This window comes from Heloderma suspectum, chromosome 5 (assembly GCF_057233095.1).
Source record: "Heloderma suspectum isolate Gila_16-S chromosome 5, 16-S_ref, whole genome shotgun sequence".
In the NCBI taxonomy this organism is placed as follows: domain Eukaryota; kingdom Metazoa; phylum Chordata; class Lepidosauria; order Squamata; family Helodermatidae; genus Heloderma; species Heloderma suspectum.
In genome coordinates, this window is record NC_139462.1 from 223,139,363 (window position 1) to 223,159,119 (window position 19,757).

The 19,757-nt window shown below is 44.7% G+C and overlaps 1 protein-coding gene across 1 annotated transcript in view; it reads left to right on the forward strand.

Moving 5' to 3' along the window:
- Positions 1 to 19,757, forward strand: part of TTC21A (tetratricopeptide repeat domain 21A) — a 57,402-nt gene that overhangs the window by 24,930 nt on the left and 12,715 nt on the right. Inside the window, exons 14-18 of the mRNA XM_084859406.1 lie at positions 1,376 to 1,588; positions 2,770 to 3,008; positions 11,647 to 11,719; positions 13,455 to 13,565; positions 15,709 to 15,847. Coding sequence (XP_084715532.1) covers positions 1,376 to 1,588; positions 2,770 to 3,008; positions 11,647 to 11,719; positions 13,455 to 13,565; positions 15,709 to 15,847 — 775 coding nt within the window. The remainder of the gene's footprint in view (positions 1 to 1,375; positions 1,589 to 2,769; positions 3,009 to 11,646; positions 11,720 to 13,454; positions 13,566 to 15,708; positions 15,848 to 19,757) is intronic.

Genomic DNA, 19,757 nt, shown 5'->3' on the forward strand with positions numbered 1-19,757 from the left:
TGAAAGAACTGGGCATGTTTAACCTTGAGAAGAGAAGACTGAAGGGAGATAGGATAGCGCTCTTCAAGTACTTGAAAGGTGGTCACAGAGAGGAAGGCCAGGATCTCTTCTCGATCATCCCAGAGTGCAGGACACGGAATAATGGGCTCAAGTTACAGGAAGCCAGATTCCGGCTGAACATCAGGAAAAACTTCCCGACTGTTAGAGCAATACAACAGTGGAACCAATTACCAGGGTGGGCTCTCCCACACTGGAGGCATTCAAGATGAGGCTGGACAGCCATCTGTCAGGGATGCTCTGATTTGGAGTCCTGCACTGAGCAGGAGGTAGGCCCCTTCCAACCCCACTATTCTATGATTCTATGAACCGATCTTGGAGCCCGCACTCCGAGGTCGGTTCCCTGAGAACTGACCTTCCCGCCCTCCAGCGCTGCCTCATAGGCAGTGCAGAATGGCCCCGCACTCCACACTCAGAAGAGGAGCACAGAGTGGCGGAAATGGGGCATTCCTGGGGGTGTTCTGGGGCGGGGAAGTCGGAAATGCTGGTATAACACATCCAATGTGTCATCCAGCCACCGCTTCCCCCGCTCCGCCTTCCCACGGCTAGACAGCCGAAATCAGCTGTCTAGCCGCAAATGCAGGGTGGCTGAAGCGCGGAGGGGACAATCCACTCCGCACTTCTGCCCTGCATTGGATAGGCGGTCGCCTATCCCGGTAGGATTGTTCCCTCCATTACTGATTTCTTCTTCATTTTTCTTCCTTTCTAAATTGGAAAATAAAGCTATTTTGCAATGAAAACAAATAATGATATGGAAAATAGTAATTAAAGCCCAGCCCCACCCCCATGAAACAGAAACTGATTGATTAAGGGCAAATCCATCTGAACAGGAAGCAATCACAGGGCCAGAAGCCACAAGGAGGAAGTTCCTTATTGATGTTGCAGGGACGTTTGCTGGACACAACTTACTTCTGAGTAAATCTGTTATGTCTGAAGTGCTTCCCCTTTTGCTTCGATTGGCAGTAGGTTCTAGAGGTATAAAATGTTATCTTTTGCCTGTGAGAATGAGCACTGCTTGATAAAACAGGTGGAACCAGCACTTTAATTCCGCTTTCAGCTGATTGTCGGAAAGCAATAACTCAGCAGTTGTTAAAGAAGGTTTTACTGTCGAAGCAACCAAGGAGAGAAGCAATCCTGAGAGACAGAGCTGGTCTCTCCTTTTACTAAGAATTGAGCTAGTGCACACATGCACGCACAAACACGCTCACTCACACATTGAATGAACACAAATGTGCTGAAGCATTTCAAGCCTAATATTTTCAGGATGAGGCTCTAATTTGTTTGTCCCACTAGTGTCACCTTTTAATATTTTTGCCAGCTTCGTGATTCTCCATTGTATCACTTCATCAAGGCTAGAGCACTGAATAAAGCTGGAGAATATCCTGAAGCCATTAAAATCTTAAAAATGCTGATCAGTTTACCTCAAATGAAAGGGGATATTAAGAAAGGCCAGGGGCCCCGTATAACTACAAATGAACAAGTCTCCATCCACCTGGAACTTGCTGAAGCGCTTCGACTCAACGGGGAACTGGTAAGATGTTCTATATACAATCTCCAACCCAGTAAATTCAGTGTCAAATATTTTAAAATGAAGCAAGACCCTTTGGGGTTAAAAGCTATCCCTATGAACAAACTCAGATTAAAAATAAATGGGTCAAAAACAAATCTACGTAAATAATCACATGATTTCAGATGTTTTTAAATTCCTTTGAAGGGAAGATAATTTCATGGAAATGATTGGTGTAGGATGTAGAGTCAAGTGATGCAACTTTAGACAGAACCAATGGTTTATATAAGGGAATGTAGGCTGACCGTTGTGAGGAAGTGAGAATATATTTTTTACATATTTATTTATTTATTTCATTTCTATACCGCCCAGTAGCTGAAACTCTCTGGGCAGCTCATATAAGGGCGAAAATGCCAGTAGATAATGTTATGTCTGAAGTGCGTCCCCTTTTGCTTCAATTGGCAGTAGGTGAGATCTGCTAGGGCAGAGGTGGGCCCCATTGGCTATGCTGGCTAAAGCTGATGGGAGTTGTAAGCCAAAATATCTAGTGGGCCCAAAGTAGCACATTCCTGTGCTAGGGAGTCAGGTGAGACTTTCTCAATGGTGGCACCCACACTTTGGAGAGATTGACCTACTCTTTTATCTGGCTGCATTTCACGGTCTAGTGAAGACATCATTAGAGAGGGCCAACTGCTGATTTTTAAAAATCTGCTGTGCTTGAAATTTGCTTTGTATACTGTTTTTTACAGATGTTTTATGGCTGTGGCTTTTGGTATGATTATTGGCCTGTTTTCCATTGTTGTTTTGTTTATGTTTTTCATATGACGTTTTATGCTTTAAATTCTGGTTTGTATGTCACCAGACACATTGAAAGTAGAGAATGCAACAAATACATTTTATACATAGATACAATAAGCAAACATTTGCCCGTGGAATAAACCAGCCATTCCTATATTGGGGGAGGTGGCCTCAGTCATTCCTTTGGGATTGGCCAACCCCTTTAAAATCCCAGAATATTGCTTTATATGTAGCTATAAACCTGGTTTGCTTCTGAATATTTGATGCTGTGACCAAGGAAATCAAGTGGATTTGTAATTTGCCTTGGATGTTAGAGAAAAGCAGATTGATAGTATAATCATTACCTTTTTGCTACAGAGAACTTAATTTTGCAAAGAATTTTCATGTATGTTGTTTTAACATTCCAGCATGAAGCTACGAAGATAATGCAAGATGCGATAAATGAATTTAGTGGAACACCAGAGGAAATCCGCGTCACAGTTGCAAATGTAGATTTGGCTCTCAGTAAAGGGGAAGTGGACTTAGCTTTAACTATGCTGAGGAATGTCACGCCAAACCAGCCATATTACACAGAGGTTAAGGAAAAGATGGCTCAGATTTACCTTCAGATCCGAAAGGATAAGAGATTATACATTGGATGCTATTGGTAATGTTGTTTCAAGTTAATTTGGCTTTTTGCAAATAATTCATTTTCATATTTTGCTTTAGGTGCATGGAGGGATTCAGAAAAATAGAGCAAGAATTGTTTGAGAGACTATCAGAAGTATATTCTGGAGGCTAAATCTGTGACTAGCTCTAAGTAATGGGTCATTTTATGTCTCCACTCTAGAATTAGTATGTTTCCTGCACAGATTGGTTTTAATTGTAATCATAATACTCTTCCATGCTTTTTACAATAATGTAACCAGTTAGTGGGAAAACAATACAAGTACTGAAGTAGCAGTGACATAAAAAACAACAATCCAATTTTCTTGTAGCATTCTGCTTCTTTTCTCCTCCAGCTTGACTTTGGCCAGGGAAACAACACTGAGTCTGAAGGGCTGAAGCATAATTTTTGAGGAGCACAGTACAAACCTTGTAACACGGACACCCTTCCACACATATACCATGATCCCATCTCATACATACAATCTCATGAATCATGAAATTGTGCAACTCATGGCTCCTCCAGGAAATTCCTGACTTGTGTGGCGGATAACTTCCTCCTACAGAAAGTAGAGGCAGGAACTAGAGGATCGGCTATCCTTGACTTCATCCTAACCAACAGAGATGACTTAGTGGAGAAAGTAGCAGTTACAGGAACTCTGGGGGAAAGCAACCATGTTGTACTTGAGTTCTTGGTTCTAAGGGAAGCAAAAGCCAAGTGTAGTCAAACGCGTACCCTGGATTTTAGGAAAGCTGATTTTAATAAACTCAGAACAATGATCAGTAAGGTCCCATGGCAAGTGATGCTAACGAGAAAAGGAGTCCAAGATGGGTGGGAGCTTTTAAAAAAGGAAATTCTAAAGACACAATTACAAACAATTCCAACAAGAAGAAAAGGTGGAAGACCACAGAAGAAGCCAATGTGGCTTCACAAAAGCTTAGAGATGACCTGAAAACAAAAAAGGACACATATAGGAAGTGGAAAGAAAGCCAGATAACAAAGGAAGAGTACAGGCAGGTAGCACAGAATTGCAGGGATGGCGTCAGGAAGGCTAAAGCTGAGAATGAGCTGAGGTTAGTGAGGGATGCTAAATACAACAAAAAGGCTTTCTTCAGTTACGTGCATAGTAAAAGGCAGAGGAAAGAAATGGTTGTTCAGCTATTAAATAAGGATGGCAAAATGATAACAGATGACAAAGAAAAGGCAGAGGTGCTCACTTCCTACTTTGGCTCAGTCTTCTCCCAAAAGAGAGTCTATGACCCCCCTGGCAAAGTACAGGTTAAAGGAGCAGGATTGCAGCTTGAGATCGATAGGCATATGGTCAAGCAACACTTAATGACTTTGAATGAGTTCAAATCTCCAGGGCCAGATGAACTGCATCCTAGAGTAATAAAGGAACTGGCAGAAGCACTCTCAGAACCGCTGTCTATTCTCTTTGAGAAATCATGGAGGATGGGTGAAGTGCCAGATGACTGGAGGAGGGCTAATGTTGTCCCTATCTTCAAAAAGGGTAAAAGGGAGGAACCTGAGAACTGCAGACCGGTCAGTCTGACATCAATCCCTGGGAAAATTCTGGAGCAGAATGATAAAGCAATCTGTCTGTAAGCACCTTGACAACAATGCCGTGATTACTCGAAGCCAACATGGATTTGTCAAGAACAAATCCTGCCAGACGAATCTGATCTCATTTTTTGATCAAGTAACCTCCCTTGTGGATCATGGGAATGCTGTAGACATAATATACCTCGACTTCAGCAAAGCTTTTGACAAAGTGTCCCATGATATCCTGATGAGCAAACTAGCTCAAAGTGGGCTAGATGAAACAATGATCCGGTGGATCCACAGTTGGCTACAGAATCAGACTCAAAGAGTGCTTATCAGTGGGACCTTCTCAAACTGGGGAGAGGTAACGAGTGGGGTACCACAGGGCTCAGTCCTGGGCCCAGTGCTCCTTAATATTTTTATTAATGACTTGGAGGAGGAGGTGCTGATCAAATTTGCTGATAAGATTTGCAGATGACACAGAGAAGACTGAGGGGAGATAAGATAGCGCTCTACAAGTACTTGAAAGGTTGTCACAGACAGGAAGGCCAGGATCTCTTCTCAGTCATCCCAGAGTGCAGGACACGGCATAATGGGCACAAGTTACAGGAAGCCAGATTCCAGCTGAACATCAGGAAAAACTTCCTGACTGTTAGAGTAATACGACAATGAAACCAATTACCCAGGGAGGTGGTGGGCTCTCCCACACTGGAGGCGTTCAAGATGAGGCTGGACAGCCATCTGTCAGGGATGCTCTGACTTGGATTCCTGCACTGAGCAGGGGGTTGGACTCGATGGCTCTGTAGGCCCCTTCAAACCCTACTATTCTATGATTCTATGAAAGACAAGTTTCTATTTTAATTTTGAAATTAACATTTTCTACATTTTTGAAATTACATCATGGCCCATACTGGGGGTTTTCTACAGAGTGCCGAAACACCTCCCTGGTTTGCTATTTTTGTTCAACACAACATTTTGTTTAACACTGAAGAAGAGTACTTCAAAGCTTTCTGATTATTTTGTAACTTTGTAATTTTCCATGGAAGGCAGGGCCAATCAGAAACAAACTTATGTCCTACCAGAAGGGGAGGAACCCCTCTCAGTCTTGGCTACGCCTTTTACAGATGTGCAGGGTTGTTCGGTGGCTCCTTAGTTTAACTTGGGAGTAGTGAATTTTTTCCTTAATTTTGCTACCTTTCCTGTCCTCTCCATTAGTTCCTAGAAAGAGCAGTAGAGTTTTTTGTTGTTATTTGGTTACTTGGGCTTCCCAGTATGGGGATAGACAGGAGATTCTCCCAGCATACCAGCACTATTGCCCCTCTCCTTGCTCCGGTCATTGCCAAAATAAAAAAAAACTTTTTTTGTTTTTCCCATGAGAAAGAAAAGGATTCGCTTCAATGCCCAAATCCAGGCTTTTGTCTGTGGATGATCACAAGCGCTCCAGTCGCTGCAGTACTGCCCCGGCTGGGGAGTACACACCCTCCCTCATTCTGGTTTGTTATCACTTGTCAGGAAGGGGAAGCAGCACTGTCCAGGCACAGCTTTCTATACCTGTTTCTCTTGGAAACAGCCAAGGTGAGCATTCCAGGGCTAACAAAGCAATGATGCCCCTCAGCAGTGGAGATATTGAAAGCCCACATGTGGGAAATATTTTGACATTGGCAACTGCCGCAGCCATCGTGTTGGGTGTGCTGCAATCTCCCCACAGAGGGCACAATCTGACAGCACTCTGGCACCCAAAAAGGAGCCGCGGTTAGGGCCCCAGCACATACCACAGCGCCAATGGGAGATGGGCCTGGAACCAGGCCAATATGATGAAGTCATTCAATACGGAGGGGATGAGGGAAGTGGCGCTCACTCTTGCCAAACAGTTGCTCACGATTCCCACAGATGAAAGAGTAGTAGATACTCTTCCTCCAGCACCATCTCCTCTACCTCCTCTTCTGAGAACAGGACTAGGAGGGGCAAAAAAGGGGACTAGGCACTGCAGAAAAAGCTCCAGACGTAACTCAAAGGAACACTGGAGCAAGATCAGTACCCCCTCAGCTCCCAAGTCAATACCTAGTACCTTGGAAGTTCAGCAGGGTTTAGTAGCTCAGTAGCTGAAGCATGGCTTCCTGGGAGTTGCAGGAACAGGGTACCCTATCCGCCAGCAGTAAAGGGGAAGAGCCAGAGTCTGGGTTGGAATTAGACCAAAGGTCTAAAGGCATGTCAGAGAGAGAAGAGGGAGAGTTTTTAAAGGGGCATACCCCAGACTTGGCCCCATCTCAGCACAGGCTTTTTGCTCTTGAGGCTTTTCCCATTATTCTTTGCAAAGCCATGAAAACACTGAAACTAATGATCCATCAGGCTGAGCCGGTGAAGCTGAATGCAACTCAGGAGGAATTACAAGGCACTTCAGAGATTTCTCTCTATGATGCCCCCATTGTGCCATTTCCACATATGTTTTCCAAAATATTTCAAACCGAATGGAAGAACCCCAAGAAGCCTAAGAGCTCCTATAACTTTCACAAAAAGTTGTGCATAGTTCCAGCACAAGTCATGGAAATGCTGCAAGTACCAACAGTAGATGTTCTGGTGACAGTGTTTACATCTAAAGTGATGGTACCCAGGGAAGAGGGTGAGTCATTTTCTGATCCTGGGGACCACAAGAGTGACATGGCCTTATGAAGACTCCACAAGGTGATAGCCTTAGCTATAAGACTAACTTTATTATAGCATAGGCCTCTATGATGTGGGCCTGAGCCCTTCTAACCAAGATGCCAGCAGGATCAAAACACTTAAGGCAGGGTCTTAACAAATTAGCCCAAGCAGCAGAGTTCAAGGCAGACTCCTCAATAGACAGTCTTCAGTACTCCTGGGCTATGGCCTCTGGAGTAGTTGTAGGTGCCCGATTCAGGGAGTCCCTTAAATCTCTATTGGTTGAAACCAAGGAAAAGAAAAAGGCTTTGCCCTCTGCTTCAGTGAAGGAAGATACCTGTCAGGATTGATTCTGGGCACAGGGAGATAGCAGCTCAGGTTCAGAAGAGGAGCCGCCAGAACTGGGGGAGGCTTTTTCACAAGCCAGTTCAGATATAGGTAGGCGTGCTTCTCAGGTTACCAACTCCCAGATGGCCGGGCATGAAGCTTCCCCCTCACCCCCCTCTGTGAGAAGCAGCAAGCAGGAGGAGGAGGGGTTTGAGGACTGTGACCTAAGAGATGTGAGGCGGCAACGCAAAGCTAAGAAGGAAGCATCGGGGGCGGAGCTTAGACGGTTGAACCAGTTAGTGATGCGTGAGAGGCTACACGGGGAAGCAGCACACGAGGGGCAGGGCGTCCCTCCCTAAGTTAGCCTAGCCAGATAGCCGCCCTTTCAAACTGCGGGCAACTTTCAGTGATCCCATTTGAATCCCCTGGAAACATTCCTTTGTAGCCAGAGAGTCTTCGAGGATTTGCATCTGTAATGAACCTGTGAATAATGAATTAAAAGCATGAGACTGAAGCCTCTCCTTTTGTGTGTTTGTGAGTGCTTAAGGAAAGAAGGGGGGCAAGGGAATCATGACAGCACCAAGCAAAAAAAAGAAGACCATGTAGTCCTTTCAGACCAGGTCATTCACCACCCCATACAATTACCAAAGGTAGGTCAAGTGTCCCTTGTCCAGCTTCAGACTTCCATGTCCACATGCAACAAGACCAGCCAAGGAGGAAAACATCAGGGGAAATCACTTCTGCCTGTTGTCAGTGACAGCTCCATGCGGGACAGGCTCTGCTGCTTCTACCTGGCATGGGAACTCTCCACCACAGACAGATGGGTTCTGGAAATGATACAGCATGACTGCATTAGAAGAGAAGTGAACAGACGTCAGGATTACAGGATCATCTACTTCATTTTTTTACTAGAACTAACCCTAGGATCCACCAACTGGTACCTGGTGCAAATAATATACACTTAGAATTTTAAAAATGCTGAGCCCTGGAATTTGTTTTGAATACTAGAACTGAACTGGGCTCACAGTCCTTCCACACACAAATCTACTCCTGGTTACTTCAAGCTTTCTTCATGTCTGCAGTATAAATTTGGGCAGAATGGTGAGGCGGAAAAAATAATTTTTTTGCCATTATTGCTGAACAACTGGGAGCCAGAAACCCTTGCCAATCTACTTCAGATTACCCAGAGATCTACCAGTAGATCCAGATCTACCTTCTGCCCACCCCTGCATTAGAATTCAAGACATTTCTCAGAGATCAATTCATAATGTTCCTGAAGTAGTGAAATCCCTTGAAACACCAAAGGATCATGGGTGCCATACAACATTCATTCCATATCAGTGCCATCAAGTCCATGCCCACCTCCAAAAAATGCATCAGTATTTTTTCTATCTTAATTGTCCCAAAGAAGAAGGGAGATTGGAGGGCGATTTTAGATTGAAATTCCTCAACCTCTTCATCTCACAGAAGAAATTAAAGATGGAGACACTCAAAACAATAGCAGGAGCACTTCATCCCCAGGCTTTATGACACTGATTGATTTGACAGAAGTGTACCTTCACATTCCAGTCAGACCTGCTCATTGCTGCTGTCTACGCTTCGTACAGGGCAGCAGACAATACTAATACAAGGGCCTTCTATCAGGTCTCTCCTTTGCTCCCCAGGTAATTTACCAAGGTCATGGTTGCCCTGGTGCCACATCTGCGGGTCAGAGGGATACATGTCTACCCTTTAGACAAACTGCTACTCCAGTCACCATCCCAGTAGAGAACAGACAAGGACCTCAGAGTGACAGTCATATATTTGATGGACCATGGCTTTGTGGTCAATTGAACCAAGAGTCACCACACACACACACACACACACACACACACACACACAGAGAGAGAGAGAGAGAGAGCACTACATCTTGGGGACATCATGGATTTAGCAAGAGAGAGGATTTTTCTATCACAAGAAAAGGTGAACAAGATCATGAAAAGTTCAAACAATGTCAGTTCCTCTCCTTATCCAACACACATGAGCCTAGCACATCTGTAAGTCATAATGATTCCTTTGATAGATTCCATTCCCTGGACAAGATTTCACTCCTGGAGTCTTCAGTGGGTCAAATTTCATTCCCAGGTCATGGAACACAACCATATGATAGTGATACCACTACCAGAAGTCTCTGAATCCCTCTGCTGGTAGCTCATTCAAATCCAGCTGTCATGCTGCCGCCTCTCCCTGGAGCAATCCTCTTCAGATGACAATCTGGAGCCTCCTGAGCCAGATGTCCCTGGGGAACAAGTCACTTCAGGGGATCCTGGTGCTGACCAAGAAGGTCCTGGGCCCTCAGGAGAGAGGGCTTAAGATTTTTCCCCTCAAAAGGTGGGAATCTCTTCTTCTGAGTCAGAGGGAGATGCTGAGCCACCACCCAGCACCTGAGAATGCCAGCACCTGAAAGTACAGACTAAGACCATGGCCAAGCAAAGGAGTTCCTGCTTTCAGAAAAGGACTCTTCAGGAGTAAAGGATCAAGGCCATCCTCATGAGGAGGACTTTTGCCAGAGGGCCTGAGATGAACTGCAACTGAGCCCTGGGTAGGTTCTGGAAGCTCTTGTTCTTTAAGCTTTCGGTCAGAACCTACTAACTACTGGACACAAAGTCTTACCTTCAACTCCTGTGTCCTGTATCTTGTTTTCTTGTCCTTGCCTTGTGACTGAACTTACTTGCTACTGACTTCTGTACTGAGCTCTGCTTGGCTCTGCTTTTTGGACGGTGTTTCTGCTTAACTACTGTCCCATGTTTTGACCTTGTCTACACCTCAGACCTTTCTTCTGGAAACCACCTACTTGTTAGTAATACCATTGGCTGTATCATGACCACTCCAGCCTTAAACTGATGTAATACTGGACTGATACCTCTGTGCTTGACTATTTGCCTGCTATTGACTAGCCTGTTGGATGGACAATGTAACAGTGACAATACATGTCGACTGGTGGGAGAGGGACTTAATCCAATGACCTGCAAAGAGAGGTGATGTTGCTGTTGTTCTGGGCAGAGAATATGTTCAAGGCTCCCTGAACATACTGGCAGATTGATTGAGCAGGAAGAGGGTGGATCAGAGCAAGTGGGTGTTACACTCACAAGGCTAGCCATGCTGAAAGCTATCTAGTATTTGGTGGTTATCGGAGCCATAGAGGCTGTCCTATTGGCTTAGAGGCACTTAGAAGTCTATTCTGTGCTGTTTTTAGTGCCAAAGAAGAATTGAGATGTTTCAAGCCATTTCGGATCTGAAGTGGTTCAACAAGGTCTTTTTCAGAAGCACTTCAAAATGGAGACACTGCAGTCTGTTATAGCAACTATCATGAAGAACGATCTCTTGGCATCAGTAGATCTGTCAGAGGCCTACCATGCGAGTCTGTCATCAGTGATATCTGCAATTTGCCTACAGCCATTTTCACTTTCAGAACAGAGCAATGCCATTCGGGTTGACATCAGCCCTGCAGGTGTTCATCAAGGTGCTGGTAACTTTAGTTGCTTATTTACAGTTCCAGGGGATATCCATTCACACTTATTTCAACAATACCCTCATCTGATCTTTATCCAAGGAACAGGAGGAAGAATGTCAGCATCATGCTAGAATGCCTGGGAGCACATGAGTTTGTGGTGAATGTGCTCAAGAGTGAGCTAGAGCCATCTCAGAGTGAAGTGCTTGGAAGTGATGTTGGGTTGATGTCAGTGTAGCTTGTTCCTGACAGGGGAAAGCCAGTTCAAAATACTGGAGGTGGTCAGGTCAATGAAAGCAAAGAAAAGTACAGAAATCATGTCCTTGGCCTACCTCTTGGAGCTTTGGTCCCATGTCAGGATCTTGTGGAATAGTCTCGTCTCCACTCAAGGGATCCCCAGAGATTGCTCCTTCCATTCCAGGATGAGAATGCTAGCTTTGCTAGCTTTATTCTGGTTCTATGTGGGGTTAATAATATGTAATTATATACATTTCATTTTTGGAACTATTACAGTTAAGGCAGCTGTGCTAACCCGAAACAGTCACTTTTTAAAATTGTTTGTGAAGACACAAAATCATGTTGTGTACGCTACATTTTGCTCCTTGTAATTGCTTGAATAACATTCCTCTTTTTATCTAGTGAGCTGTGTGAGAATTTGCCAAGTCCTCATACAAGCCTTCTCCTGGGTGATGCCTACATGAATATTCAAGAGGTTAGTGAAAAAAGATAGCTTGTTCAAGTGAAACTGTAGCCATTTCCAATAAACTGCAAATGTTGTACCTTGGAAAAATGTTATCTGTACAATCTGACTTTAAATATATGTATGTGAAGCCCTTTGAATACCCTAAAGTGCTGTGTAAATATTTATTATTATTATTATTATTATTATTATTATTACATGTTAAAATTTGTTCAGCACTAAGAAAATTTGTTCAGCATCTGGAAAGTAGATTTTATTATTACTTATTCTTTCTGTATATAGTACCACTGTTGAGCAAGGTGCTTTACAAAATTCTGTCGTCATTTACCTTGCACTAGGATTACTTGATCTTCCTGTCCATCAACCTAGGACCATTTGATTGTTGTACAACATATTTGTATTCCTTGGGATCTTCTTTCATCCTAAACCTTCATGCCTCTCAGCTTGCTCCATACTTTTAGAACCTAGGCCTTTGAATTACAATTTGAACTGAGATGCAAGTCTAGCCTTCTGTCTGAGCACTTGTCCAGAATGCCCTTTTTAGATAATCTGCTATAATTTACAAATTCTGATAAAGGTTTTTCTACCAGCAACTCTTCCAAACAAATCTGTCTGTATTGTCAATCAATCATAAAATTAGCCTTTGACTAGGTTCACATGACATGATAACCCATCATGGCTGACTGCCCACAATGGGTTAGTATGTTGTGCAAACCCAGACCATTCTTATCAGGGTGGGTTGTTTTTCCCAAACAACCCACCTTGATAACCAATGATCTGCAATAGAGGTTGTTTTACCCATGATGGACCGGCATGTTGTGTGAACCCAGACATGCCAACCCATCATGTTAAAGGGCATTGGGCAGCAAGCTGCTCAGCAAGAGCAGTAAGGTTTCCTGACACTCTTTCAAGTGCAGCCATGATCACCATTCTCAATTGCAGCCAAGCCACTGCTGTGCCCTTTTCCCCTTGCTAGTCACAGCCCCTCCAATGGTGCCCAAATGTCACACTGAAAGGGCTGTCACCCACCCCCTTCACCCCCACCAAGTCCCCCGTCCTGGCACTGATCACGATCCTGATCATGGCTGGAGCCCTTTTAAAATTTTTCCCCAGCCCCATTTTTGTGCAAAAACATGGGGGGGGGGGGATTTTTGCACTTCCCCATGCCCAGGGAATGTGCACAGATGTGCCATCCCTTTTAAAAATTTTATAACCATGCACTAAAGGTTGTTCACAAAACAACCCATAGTGCATGGCTAGTCACCCATCATGGGCTAGCATGTCATGCAAACAGAGCCTTTAACTTGGTGAAGCTTGCATTAGTAGTGACTAACTTAAGTGCCATTGACTTCAATAGTAAAAACATTTACATCCCCATTACAGCTAATGTAAATGTCAATATCCCACCTTATAATTATTCTGATCAGATAGCTTAAAAGTGATCAAAAGCAATCCCAAAGGTCATATGAATCAGCCAGTGTGGTTTTCAAAACCTACATGATGAAACTTCTCAAATTTCTGGTAAAATTCCCACAGATTCTCCATCCCCAAAATAAATTTGAAACCAAGGCTGCAGTCCTATGTGTTTTTAGTTGGGAATAATCCCCAATGAACATAATGGGCCTGACTTCCAAGGAAACATGCATAGGATGAAGTTGTTCCTTACTGAAGAACAACAAACACCAAAAATAACTTTTATTAATATTACATACAAAAACATCTGCTGTGTTTCTGTCACTTATTTTAGCCCGAAAAAGCGTTGGAAGTTTTTGAAGCAGCTCAGAAGAAGAATCCCTTGGATGCAACGGTGGCAAGAAAAATTGGGCAAGCATACGTGTACACCCATCAATATAACAAGGTTCAGAAATGGATCATTCTTTTCACTGAACATTATACAGGTGCAAGCCAGTGCACAAGAAACATGCAGCCTGCTATCTTCTCTGCATCTAGCCAATGAATGGAGTTTAACGTGGGTCTGTGTATTCACAGGCATGGCCTGGGATCATTCTGCTTGGTTCTAGAGCTACAGGGTGCCAAGCAAGGATTTATACCTTGGTTCAAGTGGATACATATCCCAGGAGATTGATGAGACTGGGAGCCCCCACAGCCACACCCCATAGACGTGTCCTCAAGAGCCATACCCCCAGTATATTTATATTCTGCTTTTCTATTATTATTTATACTCAGCACTCTGGTTCAATACTCCATCATAAAACTCACACATCCAAAACAAACAAAAACCACTAATCAAATCTCACAATTACAGGGCATGAGTGCATCTACTTACCTGGGAGTAAAATCCATTGAATTCAATGAATGCATAGGTTCAAATTGTAAACACATTGAGCCCTAACAAAAGATCTTCAGCCTGCTGAAGGGCAACAATTAGCTTTTAATTATAAATGCACACAATCTTGCAAATAACTGTTACCATTTAAACTGCTAGTGTGACATAGGAACTGCAGAAAAGAAAAGAAGAATCCAGCCTCTGCTTGTTTATTTTCCTTGCTTTCTGACTTCCTCTATGCCAGAAGTGGGCAGCCTGAAGGCCATGTGCGGCCCTGGGAGGCCACCTGTGTGGCCTGCCTAGTGCCACCACTGTCCCTTCCCAAACTCCCTATCCAGCCACCGCCAAATTCCCCATTGCTGCCCTCTTCCCCAGTGCTATCAGTCTCTAGCCAAACAGTGGTTTGGCAGGCTGCCAGGAGCCTGCTAGTGGTGGGAAAGAGGACACATGAGGAGAGTCATTCTGGCACGATTGAGCTCCTGATAGACCTCCAATCACCAGTCTATCTTGCTGGGAAAAAAAGGTGCATGAGGATTTATTTATTTATTACATTTATATAGCCTGCCTTTTTTTCCTCCTTAAGGAAAAGGCGGTGTACATAATCCTCCTCCTTTCCATTTTATCCTCACAACAACAACCCTGTGAGGTGGGTTGGGCTGAGAGTCTGTGACTGGCCCCAAGTCACCCAGTGGGCTTCATGGCTGAGTGGAGACTACAACCCGGGTCTCCCGACTCCTAGCCCAACACTCTAGCCACTACACCACGCCGGCTGTCATGATGATTCTCCCTGCGTGCCATCTTTCCCAGCACCATCGCACTCCCAGTAACCCAATCATGCTGAGATAGAGGTTGTGCAAGAGAACCATTCCCACACTCCTCCTTTCCCAGCAGGATTGGGCTCACTGGGAGGAGGGAGAGGTTAATGCCTCTTCCTCCTCACAGTGATCCTGTTCAAGATCACTGGAGTGAGAGGAAGTCAAAGTTTCCCCCTTTCTTCAACAATCTTGGGGGGGGACAGGGGAAGAATAAGAGAAGAGTGTGTGTGCATGCCTGTGTGCATGTATATGCGTGGACATGCACGTATGTGTGCAGCCCCTGATCTGGCACTGTGTGTAACCCTCAAGGGCAAAAAGGTTGCCCACCCCTGCTCTATGTTAATTTGCCACAAACAAGAGTAGAACCTAAAAGCCTTGTTATCACCTCATTCATTTTCCAATGCCAGGAAGATCCGTCAATTTCCTTGTCCCCTTGCAAATGATGTCATTGCTCCTGCTCTGAAAAAAAAAAATCACAGAGCTATGCTCCCCTGCATTTCTTCTCCTCTACATCACTGCACATGATGAAAACAGAAGAAAATAGTTGGAACTAAGCTACACAAATAGAAGAATCACATGGTGCTATACCACTTCAAGTGAAAGGTTGGAGGTTGCATGCTTGAATGTTTGTCCACTAAAAAAAATCTACCAGGGAGATGTGTTCTAGCCAATCCTTCTCTATGACATGATTGGGGCGGGGGGTTGTATACAGTAATTTTTTCTTAGATTGAGGAACATTCAAACCTGCAGCAAAGTTGTACAGTCCAGTGAGAACAGCACCATGTGATTTTTCTGATCATATAGCTCAGCTCTAAGACTTGCAGATATCACAAAAGCATGTTTTTTGTTTGTTACTGATAGTTGAGGTTCACCTGTTGAAATGTATCAATTCATTTCAGGCAATCAATTACTATGAAGTTGCTCTCAAGATGAGTGAGCAGGACTTCTTGTGTCATGATCTTGCGGATCTCCTCTTAAAGCTCAAAAAGTTTGGCAAAGCAGAAAAAGTTCTAAACCAAGCGCTAGACCATGACCCTGGTAACGTTTCTCTTTTCTTGGTGTCTGTCACTGGAGCTTTCATATTGATTTAAGGCAGAAGCATGTTATATTGTCTACATTACTAAACACTGGTGTGGGAGCAACCTCAGACTAACCAGGGCTCTAACACACTTCTACACTGAGGCATCCTGGTTGACCACATTTTAATGACCAGATATCCAATCATCCTGCTGCTTGCAGAGCAGTGTACTGATACTGTGCTTGTTCCAAAAGGAGATGGAGCAATAATTCATGTCATCCTACATGACCTTACTTTACTCCTGTTTGGGCATGCCAAACACCAGTGGAATGTTATGATGTAAATGCCTTCAGCAGAGGATAGGTGGTGTCCACAACGGGAGAGCAAAGTTCTGCAGAGTGCAGGACTGGGCACTTTGCAACAAAATTTGAGTGAGGGTAATCCTATGGCTTGTTGCAAACTATCTCCTAGGCTTGCTAGTGATATTGTTTCAGCAACAGAGTCGTGATTAGAGTGCTGGACTGGGACTGGGGAGATCTGGATTCAAATCCCCACGCAGACTTGAAGCCTACTGGGTGTTCTTGGGCCAGTCCCTATCTCTCAATCTTCACAGGGTAGATGAGGATAAAAGTGGCCGTAGGGATGTACGAAAGTCACTTACCTTTCCACGGATTGTGTTGATGGTGGGGGGGGGAGGCGTTCCGTCCCTCCCCACGGAATCCTCGACGGGGGGGGAGGCGATTCATTCCGCCCCCCCGGAATCCTCCATGGCCGGCTGTGCTCCGCAGCAGCTCCGCGGAGCAGCCAGCCAGGCCAGAGCTGTCCGCAGCCGGATTTCTGGCTGCGGAGGGCTCTGGGGAAAAAAACGAAAACAAAATCGCGTACACAAATGGTGGCTATGGCCACCGCCATTTGCATTCCTTATTTTTGGCCGTCTTAGTCTACGTAAATATTTACGTAGACTATGACGCCGAAAATAAAGGGGAACACAAATAGCATAGCGGGCACTATTTGCGTCCCTTTTTGATTCACCGTTTTAGCCACTACGCTATTTGCGTTCCCCTTTATTTTCGCCATCATAGTCTACGTAAATATTTACGTAGATTAAGACGGCCAAAATTAAGAAACGCAAATGGCAGCGGCCATAGCCGCTGCCATTTGCGTATGCGTTTTTTTTTTAACCCAGCCATGAAAGGCTACGTAAATCTTTATGTAGCCTATCACATTGGGTTTTTTTGTTTTGTTTTACAACACTGCAAATGGTGGCGGTGGCAGCCAGTCGGAAGACCAGCCGCCGCCACCCGGAAGATGCGCCCCAGGTAAGTCTTGTCCCGGGGGGGATCCGCGCGGGGGCGGGGGGTGGCAGGCCATTCCGCCACGGAGTTCGGGGGGCCGAATGCACTGGCATTCGGCCTCACCGAGATCCGTGGCGGAATTCTCTGCCATCCCTAAAAGTGGGGGGAGAAGAAGCATGTATGCTTCTGCATTTCAAGGAAGAATGTCAGGATATAGATGAAAATAAATGTGAGATATCTACAGTCAGGGTCAGAAATATTGGAACAAGGATAACTGTTTTGGCAGTTGGCCTGTGTACACCACCACATTGAAGTTGAAAGGAAACACACCCAGATGGGAGCGAAGCCAGGACTTTCAGCTGTAATTCAAGGGGTTTGACAAAAGTGGGGCACTAACCATTCAGGAAGGACAGCCAGTGGCATACACACACCCATCGTTGGTGGCTCATAAGTAATGGAACGAATGGCTGACAAGCAGCTGCATGGCCAGGTGTGGCCTGTTTCCTGGGTACCCCATGACCAATCAAGCAGAAAAAAGGCCTGAAGGTGGTTCTGAGTGTTACATTTGCATTTGGTAGCTGTTCACTGGAACTCCCAACATGAGGTCCAAAGAGGTGTCCATGCGAGTGAAGGAGGCCATCATTAGACTGAGGAAACAAAATAAACCCATCAGAGAGATAGCAAAAACATTGGGAGTGGCCAACACAACAGTTTGGAACATCCTGAAAAAGAAGGAATTAACTGGCAAGCTCAGCAACAGCAAAAGGCCTGGAAGACCACAGAAGACAACTAAAGTGGATGACTGCAGAATTCTGCTCAGGGTGAAGAGGAATCCTTTCACAACACCTAGCCAGGTCAAGAACGCTCTTGAAGAGGTAGGCATGTCATTGTCAATATCTACAGTGAAGAGATGGCTTTATGAATGTAAATACAGAGGCTTCACAACAAGGTGCAAACCACTGGTAACGCTCAAGAACAGACAGGCCAGATTAGCCTTTGCCAGCAAACACCTAAAAAAGCCTGCCCAGTTCTGGAATAAGATTCTTTGGACTGATGAAACCAAGATTAACTTGTACCAGAATGATGGGAAGAGAAAAGTATGGAGAAGGAAAGGAACAGCTCATGATCCAAAGCATACCACATCATCTGTCAAACATGGTGGAGGCAGTGTTATGGCATGGGCATGTATGGCTACCAATGGAACCGGGTCACTGGTGTTTATTGATGACCTGACTGCTGATAAAAGCAGCAGGATGAATTCTGAAGTGTATAGGGCTATACTTTCTGCTCAGATTCAGCCGAATGCTGCCAAACTGATCGGACGCCGCTTCATACTGCAGATGGATAATGACCCAAAAGCTACCCCAGAGTTACTCAAGGCAAAGAAGTGGGATGTTCTTCAATGGCCAAGTCAGTCACCTGATCTCCACCCAATAGAGCATGCTTTTCACTGACTGAAGACAAGACTGAAGGCAGAAAGACCCACAAACAAGCAGCAGCTGAAGGCAGCTGCAGTAAAGGCCTGGCAAAGCATCTCGAGGGAGGAAACTCAGCATTTGGTCATGTCCATGGGTTCCAGAATTCAGGCAGTCATTGGACTTTCAAAGGACTTTCATCCAGGTATTAAAGGCGATCCTTAAGCTTGAAATGATGTTGGTTTGTTCCATTACTTATGAGCCACCAACGATGGGTGTGTGTGTATGCCACTGGCTGTCCTTCCTGAATGGTTAGTGCCCCACTTTTGTCAAACCCTGAATTACAGCTGAAAGTCCTGGCTTCGCTCCCATCTGGGTGTGTTTCCTTTCAACTTCAATGGGGTGGTGTACAGAGGCCAACTGCCAAAACACTTATCCTTGTTCCAATATTTCTGGCCCTGTCTGTATATATCTAGATATTCACACACACACACACACACACAGATTGAAAGAGAGAGAGATCTGTCCTTCTGTCAAGCAGTGGGAGGTTCAGGTAGCCTTTGTAGAGTAAGTTCCCTTTGGAAGAGAGAGAACAGACAGGCATGATGTGGAAGATCCATGACTGGTTTCCTGATGTTTCATTCTTTAACTTTAAATCACTCATGAAGAACCCAGACTATAATGGGAACAGAGGTGCTGGGGGAGGAGTGTTTTCCCCATGCAATTTTATGGACTGAACTCCTGCTCCTCAAATCCCCCTATTAACCACAATGGGGTGGGGGTGGAGGGAGAAAGACAGGTCCCTATACCAGGCCTGTCTTTTTCCCCCTCAGCAGCTCTGTGTGGGGTGATTTCAATGGCACTTGAGAGAAGAACTAAACATACACACCCCAGTGTCACAGTCAATCTCCCCCTTCACTCGCCAGTGCTTTTAACTTAAAAAAAAGAAAGAAAACCAAACATGGATTTCCCCTATCATGTCTAGTTTTGTCCTTTAGTTTACTTAAATACATAGATCTATCAGGTATTTATAAGAGGCATAGCAGCAAGCAGCAAGGCTATGTTAGTTCCAGGGCAATATTTATTCATCTATTTATCTAAGGTATTTTTATCCCACTCCTCAGCCAAAAGAGGCTTCTGGAGTGGCTTACAATCAGTCAGCAAAAAAGACAGTCCCTGCCTACAGGCTTATGATCTAAAAAAGACATGATGCACAAGGA